At 41.5% G+C, this 21,532-nt stretch overlaps 2 protein-coding genes across 2 annotated transcripts in view; both read left to right on the top strand.

Moving 5' to 3' along the window:
• GUCY2C (guanylate cyclase 2C) overlaps window positions 1-14,885 on the top strand; it is a 47,190-nt gene extending 32,305 nt beyond the window's left edge. Inside the window, exons 18-27 of the mRNA XM_076328694.1 lie at window positions 773-910; window positions 4,577-4,665; window positions 5,401-5,492; window positions 7,106-7,264; window positions 8,632-8,824; window positions 9,216-9,390; window positions 10,346-10,444; window positions 11,203-11,297; window positions 11,949-12,025; window positions 14,141-14,885. Of these exons, the coding sequence (XP_076184809.1) occupies window positions 773-910; window positions 4,577-4,665; window positions 5,401-5,492; window positions 7,106-7,264; window positions 8,632-8,824; window positions 9,216-9,390; window positions 10,346-10,444; window positions 11,203-11,297; window positions 11,949-12,025; window positions 14,141-14,315 (1,292 nt within the window). The 3' untranslated portion in view covers window positions 14,316-14,885. The remainder of the gene's footprint in view (window positions 1-772; window positions 911-4,576; window positions 4,666-5,400; window positions 5,493-7,105; window positions 7,265-8,631; window positions 8,825-9,215; window positions 9,391-10,345; window positions 10,445-11,202; window positions 11,298-11,948; window positions 12,026-14,140) is intronic.
• A 3,332-nt stretch (window positions 14,886-18,217) lies between these two features.
• The window catches only part of PLBD1 (phospholipase B domain containing 1), a 45,842-nt gene continuing 42,527 nt past the window's right edge, over window positions 18,218-21,532 (top strand). The window contains exon 1 of the mRNA XM_076328693.1: window positions 18,218-18,307. Coding sequence (XP_076184808.1) covers window positions 18,235-18,307 — 73 coding nt within the window. The 5' untranslated portion in view covers window positions 18,218-18,234. The remainder of the gene's footprint in view (window positions 18,308-21,532) is intronic.

The following is a 21,532-nucleotide window of genomic DNA, read 5'->3' as shown; positions in this document are numbered from 1 at the left end:
CTGTTTCGCAAGAGATCTACAGATTCATTGTGGCTGGATGTTGCAGCCTGATATCATAACACTGTCTTCAGGGTCACTGTGTCCAGGTCATTGTTATGATACATCACCAGCATGTCATAACAAACTGTCATACCATGGCAGCATTCTGGTTTTGAGGTACAGTGATGCTTGTTGCACTAGAAATACAGGTTAATAATTTCTGTAGAAAGAAACTGGTTATGAGCAAGTAATATTATGTCAGGCTCAAAAGCACTTGAGAATTATTTAAATAGATTTATGATATCAAGGCCACTGGGAAATAGAGTCTTCTCATCTGACATCTTGTATAACAAACTCCATGCATCTAGCTCAATAATTTATGGCTCAGCTTTTTTTTCATAGCACTGGCATTCCTTGGTCTTATACAGATGCATAGGCTATTTCTAGGGAGCCCATGAAAGGTAGCTAAGAAAAGCAAGTTCATTGCCAATAACCATAACTTTTTTGGAGGTGTGAGGGTCTGCATCTACAGTGGAAAATAGTAGGGTCAGCAAATCCCAGACAATTGAAAACTACCACATCAGAGGTTTATCTAACCTGTATTGATGTCAACTTCTCAAGAAAAATGCTAAAATAGGAAATAAACAGTACCAGTGGGCTCTGGGTTTGATATGGAAAGAGTAAAAGGAAATATCACTATAGTCAATGGATGCTCTGAGAAGGATCACCCTTTTTCAATTACTTCTCTCCCTTCCCCCTTTACCTCATCCCCTGTTGTCATCTGGATCTTCAGACCTGTGGACAGCTCCTGAGCATCTCCGTTATGCTGATGTATCTCAGAAGGGTGACGTGTACAGCTACGGGATCATTGCCCAAGAAATCATCCTACGCAGGGAGACCTTCTACACTGGACAATGCCGGGACTACAAAGGTAAATCCACAAATTTCTCCTCCATTGCAGCCTTCCAGGATGGTGTAGCTGTAACTGGCCCATTCTTCACATTTTGTGAAAGGCACTGTCTCTGACAGCTGCTTGAACAGCTGCTTCTTTCACTGTGTAATGAATGAAGAGTCTGTTTGAAGGATCTCACTGTGGGGGCAAGTGTCCTTATTCTTTCTGTAAATAAAGTTTGCACTGAGTTTTCTTGCCCTTTCTCCTCCCTTCTCACCTTGGCCACAGCATTACAGAAGTTAACATAATACAATGCTGTCCAGACTTACTGTAACATTTAAAGGCCACAAAGGTTTTTCTATTATGAGTTGTGCACAACATAGAATAATTCACTCATATTAGGCATTGTAAATCAGCAATGTCAACACAGAACAACAAAAACTCAGCAGCATGACACAAGAACAGTTGGCATTTAAACACTGGCAGTTCAGACTTTATTCAAGCCTGTCACAATTAACTTTAGTCATTTAACTTCTGTCAGAAAAAGCATCGCCTCCTGTAGTACATCCATTAAACCCCATTTTGTGCATTTTGTGACATTGTTTTTGAGTGGCTAACAGCCCAGTCAATCCCAGTTCCCAGAATCCAGGCATTATTACATATTAGAACTGACATAAAAGCATGTGTGGGTTTGGGATTTTCCTAGTGACAGTTACCAACAACAAGTTTAGACATTGCCTTTACCTCTGAGTCATTCTGATAGATCCGCCTCACATTTGTTAAAACATCTAGAGCAACAGCTGGACAGCCTAATAGCTCTTTTCCTGAGTTACCTTTGAGAATAACTTCTGGGGCACGTTCATCATCCTACATTATCGCAAATCTATGTTCATATTTGGGGAAACACAGTATTTCACATCATCAACTCTTTAATATAAATGTAGACCTAAAAGAGATTAGAAATGCCTGTTCCCCTTCAAGCAAACTCTTCAGGACTCCATGCTTAAGATAAGGTAGAGAAAATGAAAGTCTTTCTGTTCCTTTTTCTTGGGAAGAGGCAGGCATAATCCTCATGAATGCAAGGATTTTAAAAATATCGCCAAAATAGATGGAGAAAGGAGAGAGCAATGCTCTTCCTTGCTCATTTTGACTTGCAAAGCAAATCCATAGCAAACTACATTCTTTTAACTGTTTGTTCAGCAGTTACAGTCTTTCTGTGTTATGTTAATGGTTATTAAGTTAGCCTCAGACATGGTGTTTCTGGGCTCTTCTGAGATGTGGTGGTATCCTCACTGCTCTGTGTTTGACCCTGGCTGTCATAGTCACAGTCCAGTTCCTTGTTTTGACTTTGACCTGTTTCTTAACACTGCATTTTGTCTTTTTAGAAAGACTGTCCCTTTCAAATAGCATGAGGTTAATCCATCCAACTGAAAGAATTTTTAGCACCTCTAGGTGCTGTTGCTGGAGATGGTCACACATATCAGCATGTTTAGTAAGACAGCAATAAACTTAATGGGCCTGAAGCCTGTTTAGTAAGACTGGATTCAGTGTAACTTAAAAAAAAATCTGCTTTGTAAACTTCAGTTGAAATTTTGAGTTTTCCATTCAGTGGGGAGATTGTTTTCTCCCCAAAGCTTTTTCCTTAAAAGCATTAGTAGTTATCTAAGATATATATTGCTGATCTAATGACTTCTGGTATTATTCTTGATTTTTGATTATGCAGTTTGAGTAAATGTGTTCAGCCTAGTTTCAGCAGTTCATCAAATTTCATGTAACAGAAAGGAATGAGTGTTATTATATATTGCTGAAGTGGCGCCTCATTTAAATGTCTGGATTCATTCATTAGCCAAGATGAGGCAGCAAGAGGGCAGACCATACTTATTCAAACACCTTTGAATTTTGTTTGTGGCATCATCTAACTTTGGAAGAGAGTAGCTCAAACCTGGGGTGACCATTCATTTACAAATATCTAAGATAAGAAGAAGGAAAAGAATACCAAATTAGAGTCAATGGTAATGGGCAAAGAAATGTCCCTGTTGCATGTTAGATTCATTTGGGCTTTAAGTCTCCTGCAGAAAGTCTTTCAATGGCTAGGCTATCAGAGGTTAATCTCTGCAAGTTAGGAGACATGATATTGATATTTCAGGACAACTGATATAACTGCTCCTCTGGGAGTTCATTGGCAGCAGCAAGGACTGTGTTCAGATTTTGAAAGAGTTGTTTAAAAACCCCCGTACCTAGCCTCCATCCACCAACTTAGGAAAATTAAACTCAACTTCCAGGTACTCAGTGAGCCAATTTTCTCAACCTGCAAATAAGTATCAATCAACTTAACATACAACTATATTGCTACTAATGAGAGAAAAGAAGTCCCACAAAGACGATGGGCATACAGAACTGGATTCTAATGTATAGAAGTAACTAGGTCATAGTCCCCTTCACTGACTTCTCTGCGAGACAGCTGTTAGGCCAGCTGGTTGCTCCACTCTTCTGCAGAAACACCTCATTCACTGCTCAAGACTGTGAAATCTTGTCAAGTACCAACGCTCAGTTCAAGCTGCCTCCTTGTTCCACTACTTTCTGCCACTGGCTAATTGCAGTGTTGTTAATAGCTGCTGTTGCTTTTGCTCTCAGGTGTGTGTGCACCATGGAAATTCAACACATTCCTCTTGCATACATGAGACTTAAACAGATTCTTCTGTCTCTTAGCCCACAGAATACTTCTTAGTAGTCTCTCCACTCCATAGCATTTGGGAGACTCAAGTCTCCTGCTCCTTCTCTAGTCTGTAATTTCTGTACCACAAAGCTGGAAGCTACTGCATCTTTTTAGGGTGATCATGCACACTGGGAATGCTTAGGCATCCCTAGCTGCTCTAGACTTGCACATACCATCACGATTACAAACCTTCCTCATCTCATTATATGCTTCCTTCAGTAAAACTGTCTCCCAAATATAATCAGACATTATTAATAAATGTGTTTCACGCTTGTTCATGGATCCTTTTCAGTTTCTCTTTCTCTCCCCCAGAGGTAAAAAATTGCTTCTCTTTTTTAACTCCCTCCCTCTGGAACTCTTGAAGTCTGGAGGAGAAGGACAGAGAGAGATATTTTTGCTTTAGCTCTCACTTACTGTGTTTAAATCGAGTTGTGCAAATGCAGCCTGCATTCTGATTTGTTCAGAATTCAAATAACTTTCATACAAAGGATTTCATTAATAAGAGTACAAATGAGCTAACAAATGCAATGTTTTTAAGCCATATACATTAATAGCCTAGCTTTAAGGAAGCTGAGCATCTGCAGGATGATTTGAACTGCTCTGATGAGATCTGTATGTCTCCACACTTTTGATCAAGTCACAATGGGCTTTTCACATTGTTTTTTACTATAGCTATACTTCATGCTGAGAGGCACACTAATAATGCCTAACGTTCATTTGGGAAGATGCCATAACCATGTCTACCGTGACCAATAAATACTCATGTACATTCCTATTCATTTTGCTTTCAGGGGCCTTCAAGCCAGCCTGTTTTGATCCTGTGCCATATATTTAGAAAAGCTCCAAAATTGAAATTCACATCAAAATGAGGGAACTGTCTTTAAGGTTTCTGTTTGTACAGTAACTCGTAACATCATAGGACGCTATCCACAAGGAGTGTTTTTCTTACGTTTTTTTGTTTAAAACTTTGCATCTTTTTCCTGTGTTAGAGAAACTTTACAGAGTGGAGAGCGGCAAAGGAGTGAAGCCTTTCCGACCAGACCTGTCCTTGGAAACAGTGGGAGAAAGAGAGATGGAAGTAAGCTAATAATTAACTAAGCCATTTTCTGGGTGAAGGGCGGAAGTCCTGGCCAAACTAGAGCTCATGATCATGGGAGGATGAAAGCTATGCACATTTTATGCCAAATGACCTAACCTCATGGGAAAAAACAGTATTCTATAGTTGTTATGAGTGAAACGAAATGCAACTCATGAAAATTATTTCACTGGAAAGAAATGGACGCTTATATGGTGCCACTCTTCTGACCTACTTTAGATATCTTTAAGATGGGATGAATCACACCTCAAATATACCTCTCTCCACTGATTATATAGCTCCTAAGGCTTCTCGCTCAGGTGAAAATGTCTGTATTGTAGACATCCACATATTCGGCAATGAACCCCATTCTTTTTGGCTGAATCACCAGTTTCAGAAAAATCCCAAACTCAGGATATTGGAAATATAATTACCACAGCATTTACCTCCATGTCAATAACTGTATCAGGCACCAGCTGCAAGACTGGATCCATTTACCTGCCTTTCATTTATGTATTGCAAATTCAAGTTAAGATCATGTCACTAGTCACCACAGAGTTAAGTTTAAGATGCCTGCAATGAGTGTCCTCACCATAGATTCAAAACAGTTAGTCACACATTTTAATATGTTGCCGGTCAAGAGTAACTGGAAATTCCCTGATGAACTAGTGCTGTTTAGCACCATTATCCTTCTATATCCATTACTCAGGTGGACTTTCCTTAAATTTTTGTTTAAAGGTGTATATACTAGTGAAGAGCTGCTGGGAGGAAGATCCAGAGAAAAGGCCTGACTTTAAGAAAATTGAGAGTACTCTGGCTAAAATATTCAGGTGAGCAGCAGGGGCTCCGTTTTTTAAGATGCTCCAAACTCCTCCTAAGTGTTAGAAAGCTCTTTTAAGTATGTAAGCTGATGTGATTATGATTCAGTCAGTGGAAAAACTGAGTATCTTCACTTAGATCCTCTTTTATTCTTTGGCAGAAAAGTAGGTGAACACATGCGTATGTATACGTACATGTGTGTACATTAGCATTTATGCATGTATTAGCTGAGTGAGGGTAAGACGATCATCATACCTCACATTGGTACATTGTGAAAGTAGCAAGCTGGATAATTAGAGATTTAAACCATTCAAGTAATTCACCCCCTGTCTCAAGTCAAGAGTTGGATAGTGACTCATGTCGTCTAAGTTTCGGGAAATGAATGCACATAAATGTTTGGAGGATGATTAGAAAGTTTGGATGAGCTGGGTTGTGCCATAAATGAGTTTGGATGGTCCCAAATTAAGCAGACTAGAAGTGTTGGGTTGTAACTCACCAGAATTATTAATTACAGGGTTTTGTTGGTATAAAGTTGTGGGATAATAAGGGCCATAGCTGGATAAACCCTGTGGGGTTATACAGGCCTTTCACCTGGCCAATGCTGTATTGTTCCTACAGAGTTGGGTCTGAATTAATTATTCTGATGTCCAAACAGTGACCTTTTAATCACTTCTCTTAGGAAATTGCTCCTCAGTTTTTAAAACTCCTCCTCAACAAATCCCAACAGTACTCGCATCATTTTACACTTTACATGGGCAGAAGAACAACTGCACTATGCGTAACTGAATGTATCAGTTGGAACAATCTTACTGCAGCAGAATAGAAAGACGTCCTGGTTCAGCTCCTAAGCCTCTGTCTTACAAAAGCAAAGAGGTTGCCTCTTGCCACATGCAACATGGTGTTCTCCTCATGGAGGGTCTAAGATGGTGCATCCCTGACATAAAGATTTGTTTAAAGTAAGAGTGGTTTTAAAGTCCAGTTGGGTACAATACTAATCTGACCCTTCCAGTCAGCCTGGCCCCATCTACTTTCAGACTGCTTTGGTGAGTGCAGGCTGCCCAGAAAAACAGGGTTTATGAGTGGCTCGTGTTACCATACTTCTGCTTCCAGGAGTTAGTAGGCTGGAGTCTGCAGGGTCTTGTGAGCAAAACTAGCCCAGGGGCTGCTAATTGTTCCATTGAATTGTTCTGTCTTCTACAGAGGCAGCCGCAAATTGTCTTAATCCTTCTGGCTGAAGTCCCCATCTAAATGTTATATGCAATTTTCTACCTACTATCTTTAGCCTCCTCTCAGGATTCGAGCTTGTCAGTTACTTTTTACAAATGAATGTTCATGGATTACCCAAGGTAACCTGGAGTTAACAATATTATCAGGGCTAGGTGATTTAAGGGTGCTTTAAGAATTACCAGCTCCAAGTGAGATCACAGACTTTCAATTCATATACATAAGCCCTCCAAGCAAGCAAAAGAATGATGCACTTGAGGCACTTTGCATTCTAACTACATGGAAGTCAAACACTGGAGATGTTTGCTGTTGCTCCTTTTTTGCTTCTTTTTTGCCTCTCTCAACAATGTGCTTCCATCAACCTTTCTTGTTGGCTCCTGTGTATTTCTGTTATTCGCAGTAACTGCCATGGCCAGACCAATGAAAGCTACATGGATACCCTGATCCGGCGTCTACAGCTGTATTCCCGGAACCTGGAGCACCTGGTGGAGGAAAGGACAGAGCTGTACAAAGCAGAGCGAGACAGAGCAGACAGGCTTAATTTCATGTTACTTCCAAGGTAACTGGCCAGGAGGATTTCACTGGCATTTTATTTACATAGATCACCTGATTCTTGGAGAGTGGGGGTTGGGATTAATAGTCTTCTATTTCCTTCCCCTCTAATCTGATCCTGCTAGGGAGGAAAGAAGAAGCAGCTGTCCCTGAGGTCTCCGCCCTATGGTGGAGTTTCATGCCAAGATGGTACTGGGACCCATTATCTTCCTCTATCTCTCCCCCTCCAGCACAAACTTCTTTTTCACTGCCTTTCTGGGAACACATAGATCTACAGTGATCCCACATCACAGAGCTCTGTTCTGCTCCAGCACCTTGCTAGGTAGGAGTGTCTCCAGCTGGAGAGCAGTCCAACTTCTGGCTGGGCTTTAGCAATGCAACAGAGGGGCTGAGGTGGGCTGGGCCATACTGGGCCAGACTGGGCTAGATGGATGCTTCAGAGTATGGTATAGGACAAGTATTATTGATATTATAATATTGGTAATACCAGTAATTTTGGTATTGCATACATTTGGAATAGGAAAACTATCCTGGTATGTCATTACTAGTTTCAAGGGTATTTAAGTAGTCAGGGTATTAATTTTATGACTCATCTTAAAAAAAGAAGTGTCTGTTCAATCCAGTTTTAGGGAAAATTTGAAATGATCTGGCTGTATAGGCTGTGCGGCAAGGAATCCCTGTGTCCTTCCACTCTTTGTTGTTCCTACCACTCTATTATTGTCTCATTGTAGATGGAACACAGCATTGTGCAACACCTATAATTTTCTGGGTCTCTTTCAGTTATTCTCTTCTAATATCTCCACTAGGAACAGATATTTTCCTGGATTTAGAAATGCAAGAAAATGAAGGTCCTTCTGAATAGATATTTACTGTCATGGTATTGAATTTTTGTTCCATAAAATTATGAGACTATGATATCTCATCTGAAATCAGGATGAGGTGATGTAATTATCAGGACGAAATTACTTCTGCGCTGGGGAAACAGAAAAATATGTCTGTTCTTACTTATTATGTGGGTAGAATGTAGGTCTACATGTCAGAAGTTTCAGAATTTCAGTTTTAAATTTGACTCAATATCCCTATTTCTGACCTTAGCCAAGAAGCTCATTTTCCTATGCCTCAGTTTCCTCATGGCTATTAACACACTTGGATTTTGTAAGGCTGTAGTGCATTAATTAACATGAATGAGTGCTTTGAGGTCCCTGGCTGAAAGGCATTATGGGCATCAAAAATGTAATTACAGTAGCAGTTTTCAGCAAAGTATTTGATGTTTCCTACACAGAAAGCAATGATGTGGTTGGGTTGCATGAAAAAATACCTTTAATATTAAACACAGACTACTTATCTGTCTTCCTGCCTTCTCTATTTCCACAGGCCAGTAGTAAAGTCTTTGAAGGAGACTGGCCTGGTAGAGCCAGAGCTATTTGAAGAAGTCACTATCTACTTCAGTGACATTGTTGGCTTCACCACACTCTGCAAATACAGCACCCCTATGGAGGTGGTAGATATGCTGAATGATATCTACAAGAACTTTGACCACATTCTTGACCATCATGATGTTTACAAGGTGATTAGCCCCGCACTTTTGCTCAGTTAACAACCAGGGGACACACAAATCAAATTGGATGATGTGGTGGATTTGGGAATCTGCATTCTAAGCAAAGACAAAAGAGAGAAAAACAGGTCAAGATTACCTCATTTCAGTGTGCTTTCAGTGTGTCTGCTTATACCAAATTTTCTATACTAGGTGGTCACAGATTCATTAACTGGAATGCTGGGTACAGTTATAAACACTCATATACCAAAAAGGTGTCAGCTACCTTAAACTAATCAATCCTGCTGTCCAAGGAAGAAATGTTTAATCATGAACAAGAGGATCTGATAAAACCTTTCTGCTTTTAACTAAATATGTATTTTGCTATGTCTGCAGTTAGTGAGTTCTAATTTTGTTTCCGCAGGTGGAGACCATTGGTGATGCTTACATGGTGGTGAGTGGTTTACCAAAGAGGAATGGCAACCGGCATGCAGTAGACATCTCCATGATGGCTCTGGACATCCTCAGCTTCATGGGATCTTTTGAACTGAGACATCTGCCGGGTCTGCCTGTTTGGATTCGCATTGGAATTCACTCTGGTACACAGTAGTGGTAGATCAACAATGATAATGTTGTTGCCTTGTTTTTGAACAGAATAGACACCCATAGAAGATCTGGTAGTACATCATACACAACGGCTCTCCTCATGAAGAATCAGGTTGAAAACAATGGGGGAAGAGCAACAGAAGTGAATAAGCCACTGGTTTGCTCCCCCGTAGTGAAATAGCCCATACCCATTAATTCATAGCTTAAGCCAGTAGCTAGGAAGAGCAACTGCCATTGTTCCTGGTATGATTAAGCCAGTTGTATCAAATAAGTCTTCGCAGATTGCTCCTTCCTGACCAAAGTGGAGATCAGCCATGGCCAGATATGCTTGTCTAGCCACAAAATGCAGGCCTGTATTTTATGCTTTTGGAGGCAAAAGTTCTGACAAGCCTATGTGGGAATTCATGTTTTAATTAATACATAAAAATAATCTTTCTCAAAGGGGAACTGCAGATAGGTCAAGCAGATAACTCCCAAGTACTTTGGGAAATTTTATCTTTTCATTGTTGTTTGTTTCAACAACCACCTGAACACCAGCTGCCAGGGGAGGAATACATTGTGAAAGTGACTGAGCCACTGGGAAACCTTTTGAGGCACCACTGTGCACCCCTCCATAACGAAGCTTATTTTCTTTTCCTCTTGCTTCCAAAACTGACAGTTAGTAACTGTATTTTTTTCAGCCAAAAAGTGTGTTTAAATACAATTAACACTGTGCAGCCATGTCCTTTTTATGCTCTTACTGAATTATGCAAGACAAACAGAGCTAGGCTTGGTTTGGAGTGGAAGGGGGGACCACCAGATACTTTGGGAAGTGAGGTACAGAGTATTGTCATCGGTGAGGAGCACAGAGCTCCAGCAGGTACTGCACTGCTCTGCAACTGTGAGACACCTTCCAAACAAATAGTGTCTTGATCCACCTTTTTTTCATTCTCTGCATCCCATTTCTAGGTCCATGTGCGGCTGGTGTAGTTGGAATAAAAATGCCTCGTTACTGTTTGTTTGGAGATACAGTGAACACAGCTTCACGGATGGAATCCACAGGCTTGCGTAAGGATTTAATTTTAGCTGTCAGTGTAACAAGACCAAAGGCTATTGGTTAGTTTGTGATTGAAGTGTCTGTTTTCAGCTGAGAACAACTTATTATCAGCTCGCAGCAGTTTTAAAGGTTTAGAAGCCCTATTTGTTTTGATTACCAATTGTTTCACTGTCCTGCTGGGCAAAGAATTGTTCCTTGTTCATGCTTCAGTGCTGGTAACAGGGAGTACGTAGGCTGGTTCGCTGCCTGAGTTCCTCTGGAAGGTATGATACTTACATGTCTGGGATTTAATTTTAATCTATGAATGGTAGATTTTAGTTCGACCTAGAATTGTATTACAGCTCTGTTGTGTAAATATGCTGACTGTATATTTTAAGTTGAAGCAATTATGTCTTCAACTTCACCATTAGGAAACTGTGCCAAAAGCCAGTTTGTCTTCCTTCTGCCCAGTGTCTTCACATGACTATTCTCTGTATAGGACACTCCCAATTATTCTTTTCCCTTTTGGCATCTAAATACTACAGATACCACGGTCACCTGTATTTCAGATCAATGGCTGTACCAGCTATTCCTCCCTAGATACAATGCTATGTAGTGGAGTCAGATTTTTCGTACAGCGGTGTAATTGATTCTCATTTAATTTGACTCTCAGAATTTATGTTGATAATAATTGGAGGAGCTTCTGCTATAGCACCAGTTTTCACATATACTTAATATGATTATGTGGTACATTTCCAGACTGAGCTTTCATTGTGTCTTTATTTTTTAGCTTTAAGGATTCATCTAAGTGGTTCCACTATTAACATCCTGAAAAGAACAGACTGCCGATTCCAGTATGAAGTGAGAGGAGAAACGTACTTGAAGGTAACCTTTACCATGCACATGCATGAACACAGACAAGAGGGATAGTATAAAAGTAGTATACAGCTGAGAGTACCCCACAACTTAATTGACAGCTGGGCAACAAGGGTTACAGATCAATTGGTATCACAGTCTAGTGGTTGAAGACACTTCTATAAAGACAATGCAGACAATTAAGAGTTCCCTAAGTCATAAATTAAAGCAACATAAAGATGTGGAGAATAAATGAAATATACCATTTGTAACAGAAAATTGTGGAGTGAATTAATCTGATAGAAGGGAAGCTGAATCTATTGTTAATTTGCTCATGCTCTGATATCTGGCTGTCTATCTACCAATCCAATTATTTCAGTCTATTACACTTGGCAGATGTCTGTATTTGGGAGCTGATGGCAGGTAGCACAGCTCACCTCTCCCATGGCGTGTGTTTCAGGTGATGGAACACAGGAGTGGGTGTGCAGCTGCATCTCCCCCATTATTCTTCTTCTCACATCTGATTTTTAATCCTTTGCTGTGAGCATCAGTTACTGAAAACAAGCAAAGGCAAACACGGCAATGTGCAATACAGTATTATTTAATACTGTAAATTAAACTACAGGAAATTGCATTCTAATGCCTAAATTGTGCTTTCTCTTCTTTGCCATGCATATTTAGGGCAGAGGAACAGAGATTACCTACTGGTTGACGGGTACTGAGGACAAGAAATACAATCTCCCAACACCTCCTTCTGTGTAAGATGATCTTTATATGTGAAAAGTGAAGAGAAATTCCCAGTCTTTGCGCTTTAGCCTTCACTGTTCCTCCCTGGCACTTGTGGGTTTTTTTATACCACTCAACTTGCCTTCAGTAGTTAGAGGCTTAACAGTGTACGTGCATATAAACATGTGTAAATATTAATGACATGGGACTATGCGTGTGCTGAAGGTTATTTGTATATATAAGCGCTTAACAGGTTCATTTCCTTGGAAGGGAAATAAGACTTACAGGACAAGTTGCTGATGTGGCAAGTGCAAGAGATGGACAGAAAAATGAAAAACATTCATATTCCCAAAACTTTAGTCCTAATGGCACCTGTGTGTGACAGTACAGTGAGAGGATAACTGCAACTGAATGTGCAGCTCTCTGTAATACCATGTTATGCCTGTGAGCTCTTGTTGGGGAATTCGTAGGAAGAATGAAACTTGAGGATTTCGAGCAGTATTCTGCTAGAAGAGGTGGACAAAGTTCCTGTAGTATGGCACAGGCATAAAGTCTTTAAAAATTGAACAAAAGCTTACTTTCTAATATGTAAGAGATAAGTTATCAAGAAAAAAATATGAGGTTGTGTTGTGGTTTAACCTCAGCCGGCAACTGAGCACCACACAGCCGCTCGCTCACTCTCCCCGCCCCAGTGGGATGGGGGAGAGAATTGAAAGAGTAAAAGTGAGAAAACTCGTGGGTTGAGATAAGAACAGTTTAATAATTTAATAATAATAATAATAATAATAATACACAAAGCAAGTGATGCACAGTGCAATTGCTCACCACCCACCAACCGATGCCCAGCCAGTCCCTGAGCAGCGGCCCCCCCAGCCAGCTTTCCCCAGTTTATGTACTGAGCATGACGTCACATGGTATGGAATGTCCCTTTGGCCAGTTTGGGTCAGCTGTCCTGGCTGTGCCCCCTCCCAGCTTCTTGTGCACCTCCAGCCTTCTCAGTCGGTAGAGCATGGGGAGCTGAAAAGTCCTTGGCTAGTGTAAGCACTACTTAGCAACAACTAAAACATTGCTGTGTTATCAACATTGTTCTCATCCTAAATCCAAAACGCAGCACTCTACCAGCTACTAGGAAGGAAATTAACTCTATCCCAGCCAAAACCAGGACAGGTTGATGTTCTGTAACTGAGCTATCATTTTGCATTAGTATTGAATAAAATATAGTAAGAGCGGAAGTGTTGTTTTTGAGAAACTATGCAAAATTGAAGTCAGGATAACTGGTTGCATTTATTTCATGTGTATTTTGCATATGAGTACTGCATTATTTCCTGCAAACTCACTAAATGTGGAAGTTCCTCACTTTCTGCTCTAAACTCCTGTGTACAGTCGCTCTTTACTAAGTGGGAATTTGCTGCCATCTGCTTTGAAATGACAGTGTTTCAGTACAACTTGAAGCAACTATATAAAGTACAAGTGTTTGCCTCTGGCCGAGCAGGAAATTACTCTTTTGTAAACTGAGAACTCCTCTTTTGAATTAGTATGATCAGTTGAGACTATCAGAATTATCAAATTGGCAATTCTTCTGGAATTCAACTATTGAAAGTACCTCTTAAACTGGATTACTGTGGTCAGTGATGTTTTTGTTTTCGCTTCCTCATATAGGCTGTGACTGATAAAATTGCCCCTTAAAATTGTCATATGTGGGGCAGTCCAGCAAAAGCCAGACACACTGCAGAAATTTATGAAAAGTTGGCAACTCTGTTACTGAAGGCCACCTGAAGTTGAAGAGTGGAAGTGCTGGCACCAGTAATAGTGTTGAGAGCTAGAATCTATTTTGATGTGGAGTTGATCTAATTCATGTCTTCCTTTTCATGCAAATGATGCTGAAATTTTTTTAAGGTCGATAATGACACAGCTACAGACCTCCTGTGCAGAAAGAGTGAGCCATACTATCTGGAAAAATCACATGTAAATCCTGAATTCTATTCTCAAATCCAGAACCTGAATTTGGTAGGCCACACCTTCTATCAGTAGTGTGTGAACGTCATGAAGATAAACATAGGATAGAAATGTTTAAAAACCACTGGGGATCTGGGGATCACTAAAAACATGTGAATCACTGAATTTTTTTTCTATCCTGTTGCTTTCAGGGAGAATCAGCAGCGGTTACAAGATGACTTAGCAGAGATGATAACAAATATTCTTCAGAAAAGGGAAAACGAAGGGTTTAAGACACAGAAGCCTTCACGGGTAGCTAGCTACCGATCAGGTACCCTGGAATACCTGCAACTGGCCAGCACAGAGAATTCTGCCACATATCTTTAAAACTGGATGTCTAGTATGACTCAAAAAGCTACAGCAACTCTCTGGAGTACTTCATGTGAAGGCTGGAGGCTTATACTCCCAGCTAGAGGAGAAGGAAAATACCTTTTCAAGCATCCTTTCTACCATCCGACCTCCCATCAGTAAATCAAACCTCTCTTCACTGTAACGTCGAAATTGTCGGATGACTTCAGTAGGACACATGCAGCCTGATTTGAGGTAAATGAAAATATCTGCACTTGAGCCTGGAAAATAGTTTTTTTTGCTTTGGTTAGTTTTTTAAATGTGATAGCCTGTTCAGTAATCCACTTCTGAAAATATTCACAGCAAAGCCTTAATTTGTCATGATTTTTAAATGTTGCATTTAATTTGTAATTTTTATTTGAAGAAAGATTTGCTGTAATATATTTGAAAATAACATTAAACATATCATATGTAAATCCTGGATATGTTGCCATTTTGCTGCTTCTGTTGTTTTCCCCTGTGTCTCACATGTTTTGTTCAATCAAGTTGCCTTTGTTCAAGAGACAACACTTCTGATATTTACCTTGGGAGATTACTCCAGAAGTTGTATGGTTTCTAAAGCTTATCTGAATCCCTTGGGCCTGCAAAATAAAACTGGAAATCTTGCAAAAACAGACACTTTCATATCTTTTCTCCACTTCCGTTTCTCTCCCCAAACCAGAAGTGCAACAGAAATGAAGAAAACAACAAAAATTAATTTCTTAAACCACAGAAACTTTCAATTCAACTTCTGGATGAAGTTTCACAACCAGGCAGAACTCAGGTTTTACTGAAATGACTCGCTCATTAACTGACACCATGACATTTATAAACAGCTTTAAAAAGCAACCAAAGCACAGGTGATGCATGTAAAAGAAAATCAGCATTCACATGAAGAAATAACAACTAGTGAGTGAAATTTTTGCAAAGGCCTCTTGTGCATTGGTGGCTTTCAAAGCAGAGCTACTTCTTTCACCATTGTCAAATATCGGTCAGTATTCAAACCGTAAAACTTGGTGCAAAATCATTCTTTTATGGTTTTGAACAGCATTTTTGTCTAAGTAAACAACCTAAAAATGTTAAAAAAGAGCAAGCCAGTTGCCTGTGTTTTTTATTTATCAGCCTAAACTGGCTTTGTAAGAACACACACACGCACAAAAAGAACAACCTAGGTGTAAATAGACAGATCTGAAGTGCAACGATTCCTGGAAAAATTAAATCAGGAGGTGGTGTAGGGCTTACACTCTTGCCTAATGAATGCAAATTCCTACACCCAGGAACATGATATAGACAGAAATAGCAGACAGCATGTAACCAACAGCCACAGCTTTCAGATTATATGTAACCAATCTTAAACTTGGACTGGCACTAATACCATATCATTACTTCTTTGGTCTGTGTCCTAATGGAAGTGTTTATTGGGATAAGGATAGAAAAAAATGTCTGGTATTCTAAAACTGGTATGTATTAAAAAGACTACCAGTACAGTAAAAAAGTATAAAGTCTTCTATTTCCTGCCCCGTGGTGCCAATCAACAAGCTTCGTCTCTATGTCTGCGTTCTTGGATGCGACTGCTGTACTTCTTGGCACCACTGGACTATTCTGGTTGCTGTATCTGATACGCCCAGCAAGCATAGCTGTAATGCAGGAACAAGTGCTGGACTCCTCAAGCCTGAAGAAGCCCAATACTACTACTATCTTAAGCAGAGTTGCTCTGGTCTTTGAAGTGACGTAAGTCTATTTTTAAAGAGGAGTTTTATGGGTTCCATCCTTGACACCTTTGAGATACAAATTATTTTAGAGCAAATGTCTGCTGACACTGATTGAGACAATTAATTTAAACAGTGTTTAATTTTCAGTAGCCCTTCTCTTTCCTGCATTCTTCAGATCATAAATTTCATATAACTCTTTGAAGATAAATAGTTACCTTAGCAATAAGTTGACGGACCCATCTTTTGGCAGGTTTGTTTTCTACATGGTTCTGTCCCTGCACGTATCTGTCCCCCATACATCACAATAAAATAAATTTTGACTACCCTTTTTAAAAATTTGCTCTTGGTTCCTGGTTTGAATCTGTCTTAGATTCAATGTCTTACCATTGCATCTTGTTATCAAATGTCAGATCAGAGAGCCCTCTACCATCAGAAATCTATCACTGAAGGTCCAGTCATTCACCTCTCCTGTTGTTTTTAAGCGGTGAAATGGTATATTAAAAACCTAGTGTGAGACATAATTTTGTTCTCCAGGTGGAAAGAATTTTGGCTGCACCATCACCATTCATTTGAACTTAACTCACACCAAAAAAAATTCTGTGAATCCCTGGGCTGGGAGCATGTGGAAGGGAATCTTTCCAAATACACATCAAGACCTTTGTAGCTTTGGTCATATTCAGACTCCCGCCTTGTCTCCATCTCATTTTTGTCATGCATCCGCACTCCTCTCCTGTTTCAGCATTGTATATTTGTGGTCTCTATCCTAGTTTGCATGTGCCTCCAATTCCTGGCCATGCCCATCACTTGTACACAAAGAATCTTGTTTTAAATACTTTTTTTTTTTTCCCTGTGGTAATCCTATACAGGGAATTCTATGGAAAACATAATTTTGTATTTTACTTCACCAGCACAGTCACACTGAGAGCAGCATGTGACAGAGGTGAATTTCTCATTTGGAAAAACCTTTGGAAAATGTTCCTTCAAACACACCATCCATTCATGATTAGAAATTTAAGAGTTATTTTTCACTGGGGAGGCAAAAAAAAAAGTAACAGCACTGTGTTTTATTCTTATCTCTTAGTGAAAAGTAGCCCAGAACAAAACAGTGATGGGTATGAAAGGATCCCTGCAGCCAGCAATAGTGTTATAGTGCTATTACACTGGGCTTGAGGCCAAGTCTTGCTATTTGGCCTGAACTGGTTGCATGTGACCTCGTTATATGAGGCTATTACAGGCACTGGTATAAAATTTGAACTATCTTAAACAATTACCAAAACACAAAGTCCTAATAATGGCTGTTTTAGGACAGTGGTAGAATATCCAATACTGGGGGAGAAGAAAAGGCAGCATCTCAAAATGATCTGAATCATGGGGGCAGGGGAAGACCCCACGGGAACTTGTCCCTGTCTCTAAATCCTAAAAAAAGGACCATCCCTCAGCTTGTTGTTCATCCCTCAGAGGTTGTTCTTCTCAACAGGGCCAAAAGCTCCTCTTCATCTCATGTAAAACGCAGTTTGAGAAGACACCACATAACTCATGTTGCTTTACGGGGGCCTTTCCTGATAAACCTTTGTCCCTTTTTGGTTAATCACCCTTGGCAAGCCCAGTGGCCCAGCAGCACTAGACTGGGGCTCTCTCCTCACTGCCTTGTGCCATAGGAGGCCAGCCAGCATGGTGGCGATGCCGGACCTCAGCCTGGAGTGAACCCCACCTCCTGGCCAGGCCTTGGGGGCTCCAAACAAGCGCTGGGGTCAACGCCCAGCTTGACTTAACATGGCAGGGCCCTGGGCTTGCCGCCTAGCTTGACTTTAACGCCTTCCCCAGCGCCTTCTGCCATCACCGCCAGCACGCCGGGCTGCAAGGCGGCTGGGCACAGAGGGCAGAAGGCAGGCCGGGCCGGCGGGACAGCCGGCGACCCTGGGCCCAACGGCCGCCTCGGGGCCTCTGCCGCGACACCTCGGACGGGAAGCGCGGTGTGAAAAGCGGCCGCCGTTGCCGGTCTCCTCCAGGGTACATCCCGGACCCGGAGGGGAGAGGGCGGCCGGCGCGGGGGGCAGCCCTCGCCCCGGCAGGGCCACCCCCAGCACGGGGCGCCGGGGCGGGCGCCGGAGGAGGCGGGGGCAGCGGCGAGACCTGCCCTGAGCCAGGGAACTTCTTAAAGTCCCGCCGCCTCCCGGTGCTCAGAGGAGGCGCGGGGGAGCAGCAGTATGGCCCGGCTCGGCGGCGTGTGGTGCTGCTGGGGGCTCGTCCTCCTGTGGGCGGCGGCGGGGGGCCGAGCAGGTGAGGCGAGCGGGGGGGCGGGAGGCCGGCCCTGAGGGGGCGGCAGGGGGGCCTCGCCCCCTCGCTGGGGAGGACGGGAAGCGAGGGAGGCAGCGGGTCTGCCCCCAGCCCCGGGGGTGTCAGGCGATCGGGAGGGGCTGTCCCGCCGGCGGAGCCCGGCCTGGGGCTCTGCCGCGGCTCTCGAGGAGGCAGCGCGGCTAGCCCGAGCCCGCCCCGGGGGACCCGCCGGCCTCCGCGCCTCGCCTTGGGCAGCTGCTCCTCTCTGCGCCTCCTCCCCGGCTGGCTCCGGCGGGAAAGACCCCCCGTGCCGCCTTGGAAACGGGTGCGAGGCGGCGAGGGGCCTCGTCCCCCGGCAGTACCGGCGCCGTCGCGGCCGTTTAAGCCCCTCCATCCCCCGGAGGGACCCTGCAAGGCCGGGGAGGGGCCCGGCTGCTTCATAGGCTTGCTCCGAGAGCACCTCATGGCCCGCCGGCTGGGGCAGGCTCTGCCGTGGTGCTTCGTGGGTGTTAAGTGCTGGCACTTCATTCCTGCATGCTTTCAAAACATCTTTCCCGTTCCCGGAATGGACGAGGGGAACCAAACTAAGAATTTAACAGATGGGAAGCTGCCTTCAGTGCCCAGTGGTGCTGGGTTTTAATGTAATATGCGTGCACGGGAATCATTTAGGATGGACACTGTGTTTTGGTGCTGTGGCCTACAGCATGCCGCAACTTGCATCTTTTAGTGCTAGCTTGTGGGTATAGGTCATCATCTGTGTTTCAGAATTCCTACCTATGTGTGATCTGATGTTTTCTGAGTAAATAAACTTGTCTTGTCATTAAAGTAATTTACCGATATCTGATAAACTTAACTTAAAAATTGAAGTTGTTTTCTATGGTACAAACACCACTTAATGCTAATTTTGGGCTTACGGTTGTTTTTCACCATATATTTGCATAATACACTTTTTTCAGTCAAAGTTGTAAGGCTCTAATTAGAGTAATTCAATAACTGCAACTTCTCTAACACTTTTGATCTTCCTCTGTTGACTGCTATAGCTTTTCTGTCTCCTGATTTTAGAGCTTTATTCCTGTTGCAGCTTCAGAGTCAGATTTGGATGCAAGCAGAATTTGGCAAATGCCATAATGGCACATTTTGGTGAGCTTCAGTTTTCCACAGAATCTTGGCTTCTGACTTAGAAATTGAGTTTCTGCTTGGTATGTTTGGGAAACATTGCACCTGTGGACACGCATTGTGGTAGCTAACTATGTGCTGGAAAAGACATGCCAGTCAGGTATGAACATAGGATTTTTTTTTTTCATTTCAAAGTATGAAAGGGGTTTACTAGTAACTGGAAGGCTAGGGAAAGGAGTCACTAAAGGAGGGAATTTAAGAGATGCTGAGCAAGTGTGGAGTATGTGAAAGTGAAGCTGCCTCTGGAGGATCAGTAAAAGTTAGTGACAGCAACCATTTAGAGCAGAATGCCCATCGGAGAATTCTAGATACCATTTGTACTGATGGTAACAGTAGGGTTGTTGGGGAGCAAATCTCAGCAGGAAAATATCCCTTCTGCAGCTTTCAATGAATTCTGAAGATCTTAAGGGCTGGATTCAGTGCTTATCTTCTAAGAAATTCCTAGTTAACTTATTAATTGCTACAAAACAAGGAGAAATTAAGGTAACAGTTGTTTTAATGTCCAAAATGTTACAAGCATCTCATTTTGCTGTTGGTCCTACCTCATCTCAGAGACCTACTTTTCAAACCTTACCTGAATTGGCAAAAACTTTTGGTACTGTATTAGCAGGACTGAAGGATTCAACTGTGAATCATGCAGAGGGAGTGAAAGGAAATTTAGGGTATAAAGTAGTTTCAGCTAATACCTGACTGATTCCTCACATCATAATTGAAGTACTGGTAGAAAACTGCTAAGCAGCAAATAGAAATGCCTTTAGGCTATTTAATGGAGTAAACTTGGCCTTCAGCACTGTGAATTGTCTAGATTTTTTTTTTTTAAATTGGTTCATTGTTCTTTAGCATTTTGAATGCCTTGAAGATTCTTCATAATACTGTTTGGAAACTGTTTCTAGAGAACGTTCTTTGGTAAAAATGACTTAAATTTAGGGACTAAATTCCACTAGCTACTTGTGAAATTGTTTTTGTTTCCTCTGTGGATGACCTATACTGGGGACCTGTAACTGTTTTGGCAAGTTTTCTGCATCAGCTAAGCTTTACTAGTAAATGTCCTTGTGAACATGAAAGCCATACAAGACTCAAACTCTTAATTTATAGTTCACATTTGAATATTGCTTCTCTCTCATGTAAGCACAAATCAGGGGATTAGGCTTCAAATAATGACAGGCCTGTTAGAAGCAAATTGAAAAATTACTTAGACCTGAAATGTATGAGGGAATAGGATGAATTAAGGCCGGTAGAATAGAAAATGCAAATAGCTTATATTCAAGCAGAACAAGAAAGCATTTACTCCTTTAATTGAAAATTACTGGGTTTCGTGTTAAGTTCTTGTGTGGTTTAAGCTAATCTCTAACAAAGTCCTGAAGTACTTAACATTCGTTTTGTAATGGATTCCAATCATAACTGTACTTTGAAATCTCAGTTGTACTTTAGAAGTAAACAACCTTTTTTAAACAGTTAAAAGGATGGTTCTAAAATTTTTAATGGGAAAATAGGACAAGCTCTATCAAATTACAAAATTGAACAGAAACATCAGATGCTCCTTGTTATGGTTGACTTGAAACGTTTAAATGCTATACCATGCTAATATAATCTTTACTACTGAACATTAGCTGTAGGAGAGGGTATACTGAAAACAGGAGATGCGCAACTTTGCGCTAGGTTTTTTTGTGTTTCTAAGTTGTGCAAAACTACTTTTCAGTGAAAGAGAGTTTCCTTATTTAGTGGAAAGTGTATAGGTGGAATCTACGAAGTACATCTGAACACCTCTACAAAAAAAGGCTTCACCTTTGAAAAGCCATAGATAAAAATATGCATGTAAAATATAGATAGAAGTTAGTAGTTAAGGAAGCCATTGGTTTTCCTATTATTAGGAGATGCTCACAGTTGTTAACTTGGCTTGTTACATGCAACCTAACCAGTGCTTCTTTGCTTGTGAGTTAGCTTGTTTCTCAGACTAAGGGAAAAACATGAATATTAATTCTCACCTCCAAACTTTGTAGCTCTTTCATCTGCAAGGAAAAGGGAGTTCTGTTAATTTCTCTAATTAGAAAG

Source organism: Aptenodytes patagonicus, chromosome 1 (assembly GCF_965638725.1).
Source record: "Aptenodytes patagonicus chromosome 1, bAptPat1.pri.cur, whole genome shotgun sequence".
Taxonomy (NCBI): domain Eukaryota; kingdom Metazoa; phylum Chordata; class Aves; order Sphenisciformes; family Spheniscidae; genus Aptenodytes; species Aptenodytes patagonicus.
This window is presented reverse-complemented; position numbering and strand designations above follow the sequence as displayed.